This window comes from Penicillium samsonianum (genome assembly GCF_028829775.1).
Source record: "Penicillium samsonianum strain IBT 33392 chromosome Unknown utg000009l_segment0_segment0, whole genome shotgun sequence".
Lineage (NCBI taxonomy): Eukaryota > Fungi > Ascomycota > Eurotiomycetes > Eurotiales > Aspergillaceae > Penicillium > Penicillium samsonianum.
The window spans coordinates 1,156,322-1,170,851 of NW_026643267.1; the positions used below are offsets into that span (position 1 = coordinate 1,156,322).

General features: G+C 44.8%; 3 protein-coding genes across 3 annotated transcripts; 1 reads left to right on the top strand and 2 right to left on the bottom strand.

The window, feature by feature from the left end:
* Nucleotides 1-3,873: 3,873 nt before the first annotated feature.
* Nucleotides 3,874-5,224, bottom strand: N7471_013457 (uncharacterized protein; the record flags this gene model as incomplete). The annotated part of the gene is given in 3 exon segments (XM_057286176.1): nt 3,874-4,272; nt 4,284-5,168; nt 5,213-5,224. The coding sequence occupies 3 exon segments, from the start codon at nt 5,222-5,224 to the stop codon at nt 3,874-3,876; spliced, it is 1,296 nt and encodes a 431-aa protein (XP_057129501.1).
* Nucleotides 5,225-8,266: 3,042 nt separating this feature from the next.
* Nucleotides 8,267-10,334, bottom strand: N7471_013458 (uncharacterized protein; the record flags this gene model as incomplete). The annotated part of the gene is made up of 3 exons (XM_057286177.1): nt 8,267-9,579; nt 9,638-9,805; nt 9,887-10,334. 3 exons carry the CDS (start codon nt 10,332-10,334, stop codon nt 8,267-8,269), a joined length of 1,929 nt encoding a protein of 642 aa, XP_057129502.1.
* A 772-nt stretch (nt 10,335-11,106) lies between these two features.
* On the top strand, nt 11,107-11,325 carry N7471_013459 (uncharacterized protein; the record flags this gene model as incomplete). Its single annotated transcript, XM_057286178.1, has 1 exon — nt 11,107-11,325. One exon carries the CDS (start codon nt 11,107-11,109, stop codon nt 11,323-11,325), a length of 219 nt encoding a protein of 72 aa, XP_057129503.1.
* Between the last annotated feature and the right edge of the window lie 3,205 nt (nt 11,326-14,530).

Below are 14,530 nucleotides of genomic sequence, written 5' to 3' on the forward strand. Positions count from 1 at the left end.
TCAGATTTCAGTCAAGCTCTTCTTTTATTGCATTCGCAAGAAGCAAACGTTTAGAACAGCCCTCCACCACCATACAAGTTTCTCGATAGCGCAAGTGAAGCTCCATTCTATGCACTAGTCGGTTCTACCGATTATCAGCGAACGTACAAGTCGTTTGACAGCAGAAAATCGTAAGGAGAAGACTGTTTCCCATATCTAAGCCCCAATTGACTTCGGATACCTGACAGGTCAAAATGTGCGATTCAAAGTATATCCAATATACGTGTGGCTGCAGGAAGGAGTGGGAGTTCGTGCAGTGTAAGGAGCGCCAGGGAACAAACGTCAAATGCCATCCAATCAAAAAGGTATGGGGCAAGAACTCGAACAATTACTGTTCAAGGCACCTGGTCAAGCCAGACGCAGAGGTGAAATTCATGGATCAAATGGGACAAATCGTGGAGGAATAAAGTACAGTATTGTACGTTGAGATGGCTGGAATATGTCCGCTTTCTGGGTTCTCCTTTGTCAATTCTAGGTAGTGTGGCTGCAACACATTAGTAAATGGACTCTATATGATTGTCATTCTCTTCTTCGAAAGTAGCCCCCTGTCCGAGCAGACATAGGTAGCTCGGGTGGCCGGATTTTACCCTCGCCACTTGATCTCCATAGGAGCTGTGCCTGTTCACACCACTGAAAATGCTCCAAAAAGCTGTCTTGCGCATACACTTTGTCTCGAGCCTCGTATCCCCATTCCGTGCCCCTGGTGCCGATAATACCTTTTTCAATACCAAGTTGACACCCAGCACACGAAATTCCGCGTTCCACTCTGCAAGTCTGTTTATCGTAATAAGGAAGTGCACACGACCCCATGAAGTTGATTTTTTGATTTCGGTCTAAGCCCGCTGATTGGGCTTGCGGAAGTCTAGGCGGTTGCCGTCTGCAAGCCAAAGTGACCTGATGGAGAGAAACGATCGTAATGCGGGAATTTTGTGCAGATTCATTCATCGAGTATATTCCAGGCAAGGCCTTAAATGACCTCAGTTGGTCTAATTCGGCTTTAGTCATGTGAAATTGCTTTCGGACTGAGGCGAGAGTCCGCACTTGGGTTTCCGAAGACCACTGGAGGCAATTAAAACAGCACCTCTTCCAAATCAGGAGGGATATAAACCCGCCGAATTCGCCGCAAAGATTGCATGTCTTGGTACATAATGCGTTGTAAAAGTCGAGTAGAGAAATGTCAATGGCAAGTCGTGTTCGTAACAAAGCACAGAAGAGGTTCAGTCCATAAGAGACTACTCTCTGATACTGGTTGAGAGAATCTACCATTTGTCTTGATCGGAGATTTATTTGTCGAAATTTGAACAGAGAATGCATGTCCAGACGGTACAATGTGTCAAATAAGAGCTCGAGGGGTAGCCGGTCGAGGAAGCCGACTCCAACAATTGATGTCCGCTGAAAGGGTGTTGCTATTGACGGGCGAATATCGACGTGTTCACGGGGCGAGAACCAGATGACGGATAGACTGTAGTCTCTGCGGTGGTAGGCGGTGGTTCGAACAATGGCTTCGGTTTGTTCTTCGTCGAAACAGTGTTCGGTGGCGGAACGATATCCGCGGGGCAAAAGGGTAGCCATTCTGGAGGTTTGCCGGTACGGGGTACGGGATGGAAGGGGTCCCGGCAAGAATCGCAACTCTCCAGTGTACCTCCCTGAACACTTCTTGGGGCCGATGTTGTCGTATAGAAGACGGGACTGGATCATGGACCTGAGTGGCTAAAATTCATTGCACGGGGATTTCAATAGCGTTAAGGGAAGTTTTATTGTTGATTAGAGCTCTTCGCGAGACATATATTTCGGGTTATGTACCCGCTTACGTAATCCTATATGGGCCAGCAAGTTATGTGTCGATTCTGGTTGGATAAAATTACAGTGAGCTCTGATTGGCTAGTGACATAAGTCCCGCCTTAGGTAGAAGTGTCCGCTGAGTCTGTTCAGCTCGATCTGGAGATAGCTTCGCAGTTCAACCGATTACAAATATGTATATGGTTGGTACAGCCAACTTGCCTGTAGTTACCAGAGTTTTATCTATAAGTATGAGAATTCTACTTCGGGTTTGAGCAAAGAAAAGCTAATTATTGTAGTTGTGTCTCAAGAGGTACGGGGTGGTATGAATATGAGAATTAGTTGATGGTACAATCAAAGCGCTGAAATTGTTTGGCCTAATTTGGAACACGGGAAAGCCGGAAAATTCTCGACGGAATCTCGCGGGAGTATTGTCACCTAACATCACTATTCATATAATAATAAAGGCAAGAGCATGCCGATCATTATGTTCCGAGGACCCAAGCAGGATCAGGATATAGGTAATAAATAGCATGGTAGGAGGTCACTGGCCAAATCAACCGATATGACGAGCGGCCTCGACAGGCCGATTCGGGTCCCGTAGATGGCATAATGTCCACGCATGTATGGTACGCATTCTGAGCTATACCATTTTAGGGCTATGTGACATTTCGATAATGGTAAGCACGACGCATTATACTAAACGGAAGCTATGTGTGAACTTATACATAGCGACTGTAATTCAATTTCCGCACACTAGAGGCCCCTAATGGGACTTTCTGTACGGCCTTCTTCCTATGCGAAGTCTATGTCTCACTGTCGAAAGGTCAGATAACCCTAAAACGGTACAGTAGATTTCGAAAACGGCTTCCCCTTAGAACACTCACGGCTTGTTTCTCGGCCCGTACCCGAAACCACACTAGTTCGAATTTGGATTTGGTATTGATCATCCTTGGCTCACAATGCATGTTAGCTTACCACTAGTCCTAATTTAGGCTAGTGTGGTTCCGGGTACGGGCCGAGAAACAAGCCGTGAGTGTTCTAAGGGGAAGCCGTTTTCGAAATCTACTGTATAACTTAGAATGCGTACCATACATGTGTGGACATTATGCCATCCACGAGGTTCGAATCGGCCTGTCGAGACCACTCGTCATATCGGTTGGTTAAACCAATTACCTACCGCTGTGCTACCCTGTCGGGGGTGGGAAGTGTATGTTGAATTGCAAGTGGCATCTCTTCGTACAGTAGTGTCAGGCATTTCTTGCTTACTGGAAGCTCATGACATGGTGATATCGTCGGTATATCATGTATGCATCCCTAGATTCCTATATTCGTACCAACTTCCAGATCCATCACACATGAGGCACTTTCCAATCCTAGCATGTTCTATGTCGTGGTATTCGGCAAGCCCTTTTTTTTTCTGAGGTGACAATTGGCTTCCTATAGAAGGAAATTCTTATTGTAGGCAGTGAACAGTCTCCGCCAAGTCCGCACAACGCCTGGGTCAGAGTAGGGCACCCTACAAAATTCGCACTAATTGTCAATATCGTGTAATGAATCTAGTGGCAAAGATTTGATCGCAAGAAGATTCTATAGTCCTTGATGAAATTATTACAATGTAGATATTACCTTTCATTGATCCTAGGATTGCCCACAGTTATTGATGCTTAAGTATATAGGATAGAGTAAAGGGAAGTGCGATCATTGAGAAGCTAAGTTGAATCTGGCAATTTGTAAGCTAAGCTGAACATGCTGTAAACAAAACTACAGTCAAATGAAAGTATGAGGCCTGCTCATTGCAAAAAAGAAAGAACGGAAAAAAAATTGTGAGGTTTAGTATCCCCTATTCCCAAGTTTGAGCTGATCCAATTGACGTTGAAGTGAGCGGATCATCTTCTGCTCGGAGCTTTCCCGGGTCGAGCGTCGATGGGAGTGGGGTTTCCGGGCCGAATCGCTTTCATCAGAACTTTCTCTAGGACTAACGTCCCGAAATCGAACGCGGCTGCGGAGCTCTCCAGCATTGTACCGATGTAGCTTCTCGGAAGCCTTAGGCTCCTAACTTGTGAAATCATCTTCATAGTCATCCAGACCTTGATCCTTTCGGTAGGCTTTCTCCATTTCCACGGCTTTCTGGTAAATCGTTTTATCACCATCCAGACTTGATCCCATGGTGATTCGCCTGATAAATGATCTTCCTTCGACAGTGCGAGTCCCATCTCTCCATTTGACCAAAGCTCGGGTTTGTGGATATAACCCACCTTTGGTTGGCTGGAGTAGTAACAATGGGTTGATTCCGTCTTCATCGTCACCATCCATCTTCCATCCAATCCCAAGAATGCCAGCAACATCACTCCTACTATACTTCCTGTGCTCGTCAAGAACTCCGTCATCATCTTCGTCTACCTCTCTAGCAGTCCCACGGGTTTTAGAAATCAACACCCGCTCCACTTTGCTCTGGTTGTAACTCTCATGAGAACCAGCCCGGATTCGATAGATAGGTGCAGATGGGCGCCCATATATAACGAAGGTCTGTGACCCTGTGCCTTGGGCCACCAGTAGAGGACCGTCCCGGAAGACATTTGTCGCTGTTCCTCCCACGTCCTAGATTCAAGAGCGCCAAGATCTTCGACAGAAGTAGTCTCCTCATCAGTCTCTATACTTGATAATAGCTCATTTGCCTCTTCCTTCTCTATACTCCGCCGGTCTAATTCCTCCTCTTCCAAGAGTGGAGGCAAATGGTATTTGATCGGGTCTGGATTAGGCAGGCTGATTTGTTCTTCTGCCCAAGACTCATGAAGGTTCCAATCGGGTGGAATCCAATGCCTTATATTTAGAGCAGCAATAAGCTTGTAAGTCTTGTTGAACTGGTCCCATGCCTTTTCATGGTCTGTGTTGTTGGTATAGTGTACGAATGCTTCTCCATAACCTTGGAGCAGTCCTCGATAGCTGCCGTATGGAATCGTGCCTTTATCAATATTTAAGCCACGTTGTTTGTTCGCTTTGCGAATTTGAGCGTTGAGACGATCGCAGAATTTTTCTAGATCTCGGTGTTTCTTTTGACTGATAAAGTTGGCAATAACATTGGGCGAAGCCGCCACTGCTTCTTGGGTGATACGGATCGCATGATCACTGGTTGGAAACCTGTCCTGAAGTGGGGGTTCTTCGGAATCGGAGTCGGTATCTTCTTCGGTACTATCCACGTCCATTGCTCCTTCAGCGAATTCCTCCCCTGCTGCAATTTCCTGTGGTGCCTGAGCTGGGCTGCGAGACCGCCGCGAGGATTTGGGTGCCTGCTCTGGACTGCGAGATTGTCGTCGTAATTTCTGTGCCTGAGCTGGGTTGCGTCTTTGCTAGTGTCGACATGGAGGTGATGAGATGTTACAACCACGCAAACTGTTGTCGGCATCCTTGCGCACCCGTCCAGGCTTAGCTCGTAATTGCTCATCTATCTTATTGGGCCGCCAGAAGCGAGGTGGCGCTACTCACCGACGCGCCATCGAGCCAGTGGGTGATCGGGGACGAGGTGCGTTGTAGTGTTGGGCGTTGACAACCGGTATTGGCTGAAGGGCACAAGAGTGCCTGTTGAACCCTACCGAGCCCTACACTCCTCCGGTTACGCTATTTAAACCCTTTCCAGTTGAAATTTCTGCTACTACAGGTTCAACCAGAGGTTGGGCTCGATCGCTGGACGAACAATGAACCGTGGTTGATGTAACTCTTGGTTCGAATCTTTTGTACCTCTGTTGCTGCATGTTGGGTCATGGAATCAAGGCTCAACCGCTGGACAAATAGGAGGACCCTGCTCGATATGATTCCGTTCGCAGGCTTCGACTTGATTTAGGCTAATTAGCTGGTGCATATCCAACGAATATGTTGGTCACATTACACCAACAGCGCCAACGGGGCACATTTAACTGACTCCTATAGGTTCGACAAAATTTCAGCTGCCACCATCCTGAACCAGGCCACGGAATGGACTCAAGACCTAGATCCATCTTGACACAGTTGCGGGTAATCTGGTAAAAGTCCGACCCACGAACGGGCAGGGGGCGGGCCCCTGCTGCGGTAATTATCCTGGTCAAGTCCAACAACCGAACGGACAGGGGATCCCTGCTGCTCGAGGCACTCTGGTCAAGTGTAACCGCCGAACGAGCAGGGGGGCCCTGCTGTAGGTAGCCTGGTTAACTTCCAATGACCGGACAACACACTTGATAACCATATTTTGGACCCGTTGCCAAGGGCTTAGCGTCGGACACTATCTAATACACGCATCGTTAGTAACCTGGCTTTGATATTCAGGAAACCTGCTGCGATACTTCTGAGATCTCTCACCTGATCTGTGTCACTATAAAACGACACGAAATTGTAGTCCTCAACTTGGTGACGGAATGCTCCACCAAGCTCGGAGAGGAGTTGCAGATTAGGGCAACTTCTCTTTTGCATTTCCACGTAAAAAGATTGAGAGTATTCTTTCGAATAAGCAGTACGCGCTTGATTGATCACCGAATGAGGGGTACCAAAGAAAACAAGCCCCGACCTTTTAATATTAGCATCGAACGTCATCTCTTTCAGGGATCAACAATGAAACCTACGTCGGGTCTTTTATCTCGAAATACGCTTGTTTCTCTGGCGTGTTGATCAAAGCCTATCCATCTTGTAAGTAGCAGTACCCATACATTTTCAACCTGACTCACCTGTTTGACCAAGACACCTCCTAAGCCTTGGCACAAACATATTATCTTTTGTATCCTGCTTTTCTCAGGCTCTGAATGGAAGGTTACTTCTACAAGGTTCAGGAAACCCACCTTCAAAGAACACCTAGACTTGCAAAATTGCTGCAGCAAGACATTCGATTCTTCTTGAACGCCTTGTATACTGCTGCCAAAAGTGCAAATAGAGTCATACTCGTATAAAAATAGCCTCGATTCCCAGCCGCTGTCTCAGAGAGACAAGCCTTGGAAGAGCAATTTAAGCCATACTTCATTGGACTGAGTGTTTTATGTTTGCTGCCACGAAGGGTCTGAGCATTTCCCATCTGCATCAATGAAGTCAAGGCCATGGATAGCTATCACACTGCTCATTGTGTAAGCATTTGCTGGAGTGAAGGCAATAGGGTAATATCGTACTTTATGGTATTTCCAGCTAGCTCGACGTCTATATTGTTGATTAGTAAGGAATTTCGGTGAGTGATTATGGTCTAAGGCAAGTGAATTCGCTATCTTGCCATGGGTGGGTGAGGACAGAAAAAGTCCGAGACTTGAAAATATGTTAGTGAGATATTACTTACCGTGGGGAGGATGGAGGGCTTTATAGGTCACTGATAGTCATGAAAGAATCCACGTAGCTCATAGCCCAATAAAGCCTGCGGGATGTCTACATTATCCCCAGGCCTGGCTGTTGATTCCAGGGATATGGGGCTTCTGCAACGATAACCTTGCTGTTAGACGCCGAGTCATTGATACAACGCTAGCCTAAACATGTGATGCTCCTCGACGTAACTCTCCGTCAAAGCGCCCGAATTGATATATTTCCTGCTGCAGGCCAAAACACAGCGGTCAGTCGCCGCTGAACAAAAAGTAAGTGTACTAGATCCGAATTCATCTCGTTGAAGTTGCTGAGATCGGTTGGCGTAATTTGTATGCAAGCGGGCCATAAACGAACACCAAGCTTTGTTGAACTCTGTTGTACGTGTTTCCGAACTGAGATATATAAAAGAACGACAGATTAATTCCTAGTTCATGGATAGTTGAGATAAGTAGATAGTTCACATGTGGCAGTTCAACACGGTCAGTTCAAGGCACGGTCCGACTTGAACAAAGTTGGCGAAATCGTAGGATTGGACTCGAATCTGGAGATGGTCCATGCTTTGGGAAACAGTTCAACGGAAAATGGAACAGGTAAATTTCATTTTGAATTTCACAATATCATTTCTTGCCTCGAAGAGTGTGGGGATCAGTATTGAACGGGCCGAACCTCCTTAGTGCCAAGTAGAGGATGCCCTGATACGAACTCTTTTCGCCAAGGCTAATTGCTGATAGATGCTCCAGCTTTGCTCTAGGTTTGCTCCAGGTTTGCTCCAGGTTCGCTCCAGGTTTGCTCCAGGTTTGCTCCAGGTTCGCTCCAGGTTTGCTCCAGGTTTGCTCCAGGTTTGCTCCAGGTTTGCTCCAGGTTTGCTCCAGGTTTGCTCCAGGTTTGCTCCAGGTATACTCCTGATCTGCTATTGCTACAAAGCTAGGGCGAGATATTCCTTCATGCCAGCGGTCAGAGAAATATCCCTGCCAACTATAGAATACATACTTGGAATGGTAGATACAAACTGAATACCTGGATGCTTCTTTGACTTCAAAAAATATAGAACCACAGCAGCGCTTGTGTTGGTGCTTTTCTTTTGGTTTTACTATATGATTACTATATGGGGGATGTATACGATCACAGAAATTGGATAACATCAAGCCGGCGAATAGCGGATAACAGGGCGCCTGGCTCTCGGGGACCCGTAGCGCTCCTTCGATGTTGTACCAAACGTCGCTGTGCTGGATGATTTCCTCGTCGCTGCAGGCTGAACGCTTTGCTTTCCAGCTTTGTTTAGGCCCATGTGGTTTCGATTCTTAAGTCTTGTATGATAATGCACCTGGAGAGCATTTTGCGACCTTTTTGGGAAACGATTTGCAATCTGGCGCCAGGGTAGACAGCTTCGCTCTTTTAGCTCAACCAGTAACATATCTTCTTCTGGTAAGAAACGAGAGCCTTCTGAAGTATGCTTCGTTTGCACCTTGTTGTGGCTGGCCGGCCTCGACGGTCGATTGCTGGGGCCGGGTGCATCATCAAGATCTTCCAGCGATTTCCATGGGCCATGCGGACAATTATTTTCTCTTTGCTCTTCAATAGTAACTGAGTATACTACTTTGGACAGAAATATCTCCCGCGTAAGAAAGCCTCGAACGGCAATGGTTTCAGAGTCGTGCATATTTGCGTGGATGGCTTGATTTTCGGAAATCTCGAGCTGGGCCACTTTGGGTGCAGAGCAACGAATAGTTCTGTGTCCAGGACGCGCAGGAGAAAGTTTCGCCACCTTGACCCGCTTGTGGGTCTGTTGCGGAAGCTCGATAGGTTCCATATCACTTTGTTCCACATAATCACTGTCATCGCTGTCATCGCTGCCATCATGGCCACAAGCCTGGATCCTCCTCTTTCTTTTCTTTGTGCGCTTAGCTTGAGACTTTGGAGTTGGTTGGTTCCTTCCTGGTTTTTGGAAGCATGGAGGGGGCACAACTACTGAAACGGAGCAAGGCCTCGAATTGATCCTCGGAGAGTGCTCCACCCTGGGTGGAGGCATTGTCTGTTTTTCGTGTTGTAGTAAAAGTGGAGCAATACTCGCTGTTGTGTCATTCTCGCCGTGTTCAGGAGGTGCCAGGCAGCCTTTTTCGTCATTTTGTTGCACTTCACTAGGACGATATGAAGGGGCTGTATTGTTCCTGGAATGTTCAGAAATCCCTTCAACTATTAACCCATCGTAGATGATAGGTTGCTCGGTTTCTGTAGCCTCTGATAGGTCGCTAGCTGGGGGCTTAGTAGATGTTGTATTCTTTTCAAGGTCAACAACATCGACCGGAGTGTCAAGGTCATGAAAAGGTGACCTTGATTGATCGTCCATACAATTCACGCTTGCGGCAGTTCTTTCATTGATCGTTGTGCTAGTTTCCGCTATACCATAGTTGACAGCTCGGCACTGCGCTGCTTCATCACCGGTCATGATCCGGGCTGGGTATTGAGTATAAGAGACTGTATAATTTCATTGGCTCTCAAAAGAAACACTAACCCTCATGTGCAATAGCTGCTTGAGCTGTCGCTGGAATGATCGGCTGAGTACACATCGTTGATGATCCGGACTCTAGAGCTAGCGAAGAAGCAAGGGCGTCTTGATACCCGAGTGGATCTGTGAAAATCGCCGTTGGACTACTTTCACAACAGTCGCTATCCTTGTGCTCTGCTCCAAAAATAAGTGTTAGCATTAAAGAAAAGCAAGGTTTTACTTCAGGGGAAGGCCAGCGAATGAGATATCACCCACCTTCAGCACGCCAGTCACCGGGTTGCGGGGTTGGAATACAGCTGGCACGATCATCTTGCAAGGCGGACTCTGGAAGATACAAATCTAAACCAGCCTCACTGTCGCCTTCCGTCAAATCAACAATTGGCAGCTCATGATCGAACTCGTTCTGGTACCCAACGGCCACATGCTTGGGATGGTCGATGGTGGGGGACGGCTCAGATTCATTGTCACCGAGCAATGATGGAAGGGAAATCTGGTGATAGACTTTCTGTGGCCAGGGAACAGAGAACGGGGAAGATGAAGGATATGAAGGACATGAAGGAGTCTGAGGAGCGAACGCATCTATGTTTGAAGTGGGTTGTATAGAGCCAGATACGGCAGACTCGAATTTATGGGGTATGCTGGATTGAGGACTTGGATGGGGCGGTTTGTATTGGATTATCTCGTCCAAATTAACGACGATCATGATGGAAACAATAGAGATAAAATATGGGCTGGGTGGAAAAGGAAACAAGTTGAGGGTCGTATTTATATTCAGCCGGCTTGGAAAAGCTGATTCTGATCCCCTGTGTACACTGAATTGGTGATCGTGGAGCCACGTCAGCTCCAGGGCATTACTATTCGGGTTTTGACGGAATATTGGGAGAAATGCGACTCCTCGCTTTCTTGGCGCATTTCATCCGCTCACATGCTAGAAAAAGGCGGCAAAACAAATTTGCATATTCTGTGATTACAAGCCCTAGCATTGGCTTGCTCTTGTTCCACGGCTGATCTGTTGCCATATGATCAATGGATGTAACACGCCACAGGGGCACGAGATGAGGGGGGTTTAAGTGCGCCATTTTTCGGATTGGACAATGAATGCTCCAGCTCATGATGAGCACATTTGGAACCGATATATCGATTCAGGTTCCTGTGCCACGCCGAGAAAAGACATACGTGGAGGATTATCCTGGGCCATAAGCCTGCACGCAGAAGCGCTATCTTAAATGAAGGAAGTAAAGTATTAGTGGATAATTGGGATCACAGGACATTGGGTTATTCTTCGCGGTTCACTCAGCATGACGAGTCGTGTGCTCAGCGGTAGGATGAACCAAATCCTTGATTCAGCTGGCACATGCGGTAGCCAAGAGTTTCCAAGGACCATGGCGGATAGTAACGCAGTCTAGTGTTTCTTGACAAAGTCGTAGCCCATTGACAGGAACTTGGAATAGTCGCCCTCGGTCGAAGACCTAGTCATGGATGTTGCCCACGGAGACAACAACGATGCCGGGGCGGTACAGAAGCTTCCAACAAATCCACCAACCTCGGATAAGGCCATCAATCCCACATGTGAGAAGGAGGATCTTCCGCGCGGGCTGAGCAGATGGAGTAACCTGCGACAAGGACAGTGGAGAAGTGGCTTGCAGATGGCGACGACAGAGGTTCAGCTGGCAAAGGGGCGCAGTGCCGTCTGATGCGGAAATACCGTAACAGTACGCAGGTTATATACGCAGCCCAAGAGCTGGGTTTGAATGAAGAATGGAAAGGTGGATGGTGGTCGTCCAGGCACGCACCGAGGGTTATATAGTCGGGACGACAGTACGGGCAGGCGGTCGAGGACGGCAGAACCTGTTCAGGAAAGGCGCGCCAGGCCAAACCCCGTTGGGAAGCACTAAACCGAAAAGGAATCTATCTCGCCATTCCCTGATCTGGGATAGCGCATATGCCAAACCGGATCCGGATGAGCTAAGCCCAAACGGGTGATAGTGGGGAGTGACACCAAACCCGAAGCGGGAGGCGGCCGAATCCGGCCGGTCCGGCACAAATGGCGATTCTACGCCTTTAGAAATAATAATAGTTTCTTAAAGATCGTAGTAGTTAGATATTAAATTATAACTCTATAGTTATAGAGTAGTTAGATACCGAAGATCCTCCGTCTTCTAAGGACCTCGCTAAGCTAGATCGTCTTACCGAAGAGCACGATACTTAGATTCTTACCGCTACGTTAGAGAATCCTACTCTAACCTAGATATTTAGTCCCCTATCCCCTTCTATCTTAAAGGGGATAGACTTATCCTTCCTAGCCTACAATTCTTCTAGTAGAACTATTAAACTAGCTAGGGGCAGCCCCTTAGGTTCTCGATAGGTTCCTATATATTCTTAGAGGTATCATACCCCTTCTATCTCACTAAGTAGTAAGGCTTTCCGCTTATTTATTTTATTTCTAGAATTTCCTTAACCTTATATTCGTTTTTAGTTTCTTCTTCGATTTCCACATTTATCACGAGTTTAGCGTTATTTAGTACGGGTTCGAGTAACGAGATATAAAACACTAGATAGAGTTTTTATATACTTTCCGGTAGCCTTAAGCGATAATTGACTAGTCCCAATTTTTCTTCGATTTCGAATGGTCCTAATCGTAGGTGGTCTAATTTATTACTAGGTCGCTTAGTTTTAATATTACGGCGTAAAAGATAAACCTTCTCCCCCTTTTTTAGGTTAGGTCCCTCCTAGTGTTATTGGTCGTAGTACTTCTTTATACGTAGATTGACGAAGTTAATGTCTCTAGATAGTTGTAGATATAACTGTTTTAGCCCGCTAGCCTTTAGCCTTACTGATTCCGCCATGGCGGTCTTACTAATTAGTTCTCCAAACATCATGGGATTATACCTATAGTTTGTCACGATCTAGAGATGACAACTATAGTTCTGCCCGTTGCTGACCGCCTGCCAGCTTGGGACACTTGGAGGATGGTGTTTGCAAGGTTTGCACCAAGGCCCACAAAAGACCTTGGGCCAACCAATCCTCTTTTTCTTTCTCTTTCTCTCTCTGTACTTAGTATTTTCGTTGAATGCACTCTTTTTGCTTAAAGAACTGGCTCGTAATATAATACTAAGTACCACTTTCATTCCCAAACAAAGTAGCACGACCGTACAGACCATCATTATGATTGGTCTCTCTAGGAGGTTATAGGGGTTAGATGGTAGGAAAGAAAAACTAAAGATGAAAGGTAAGAAAGTAAAGAGATAAAAAGGTTGTATTTAGTTAATTGAAGTATATTCAATATAAAGAAGATTAAAAACCATGTTATAAAAAAATTATTATCTCGGTGGTTATAGTCTTATTTATCTCTTTTGAAAATAGATCTAGATAGATCTAATTAAATGTGTTATCGTCATAATGATAGATTTAAAATGCATTGTATTGTTATATTATGAAATCATTATTTTGTAATGTTGCATTTTAATAAATGCATTGTATGGTTATATTGTAATGTTGCATAATGCATTGTATGTTCATATTATATTTTACATTGTATGGTTATATTATTAAATCATTATTTGTAATGTTGCATTTTAGTTTAAAATGCATTGTATAGTTTAAATCACTTACATGTTATATTAATAGGATTATAATAGTAGAAGTATTAACTTTTAAATATGATAATATCGATAAAAACCTATAGAAAGGTTATATCCGCGCCTCTAAGTCACTAGCGGGATACCCGATTATCTTTATACTAAAGAAAGATAGGAGCCTTCGACTTTATATAGACTATTGATATCTAAATTCGATTACTATTAAAGACCGACACCTACTACCTTTAATTCATAAGATTTAGGATCGGATTTAAGGAGTAAAGTACTTTTCGAAGTATAATATTACTAATACGTATTATCGCATTCGGATTAAGCTAGGCCACGAATAGAAAACGGCATTTAGAACTAAGTATAGACACTACGAGTATATAGTTATACTATTCGGCCTTACTAACGTACTAGCCACTTTTTAGCGCTTTATCTTTAGCGTATTAGAAGAGTACCTTAATATCTTCGTTATCACGTATCTAGACGATATCTTAGTATTCTCTAAAACGCTCGAAGAATATATTAAGTATAATAAGCTAGTACTATATAAGTTGAGAGCTACGAAGGTCACTTTTAAACTTAAGAAATATAAGTTTCACGTCTAGGAAATAGGATTTCTCGGATATCGTATTAGCCTAGACGGGTTAGGTATAGAAGAGGATAAGGTTAAAAGTATTATAGAATGGCCTATACCTAGAAACGTTAAAGAAGTGTAATAATTTCTTAGACTTATAAACTACTATCGGAAGATTATCGACGGGTATACTAGTATAGCAACCGGACTCTACCGATTCACTAAGAAAGGATAAATATTTATATAAGACGACGTAGTAGAGATATCGTTTTAGGAACTAAAGAAACTATTTAATAAACGAACGATTATAGCTATATTTAACTATAATCTACTAATTATATTAGAAACGGACGCCTCGGACTACGCTCTTAAAGCTAGACTAACTTAAGAAGAAAACGGGACTTCCTAACCGGTCGTATTCTAGTCTAGGAAGATAATCCCTATAGAGCTTAATTACGATATACACGATAAGGAACTATTAGCTATAGTGTTAGCATTCTAAGTCTAGAGAGTATATCTAGAAGGAGTAAAACACATTATAACGGTACGGACCGATTATAAGAATCTCACGTTCTTTATAATAATAAAGATTCTTATACGATAATAAGCGCGATAGGCTAAAACACTTATATAATACGATTTTAGAATCATACACTATAAGGGAATAGAGAATAGCTAAGTAGACGCTTTAAGTAGACGACTAGATTATAAGCTTAACACTAAGGTAGCGGAACCCGC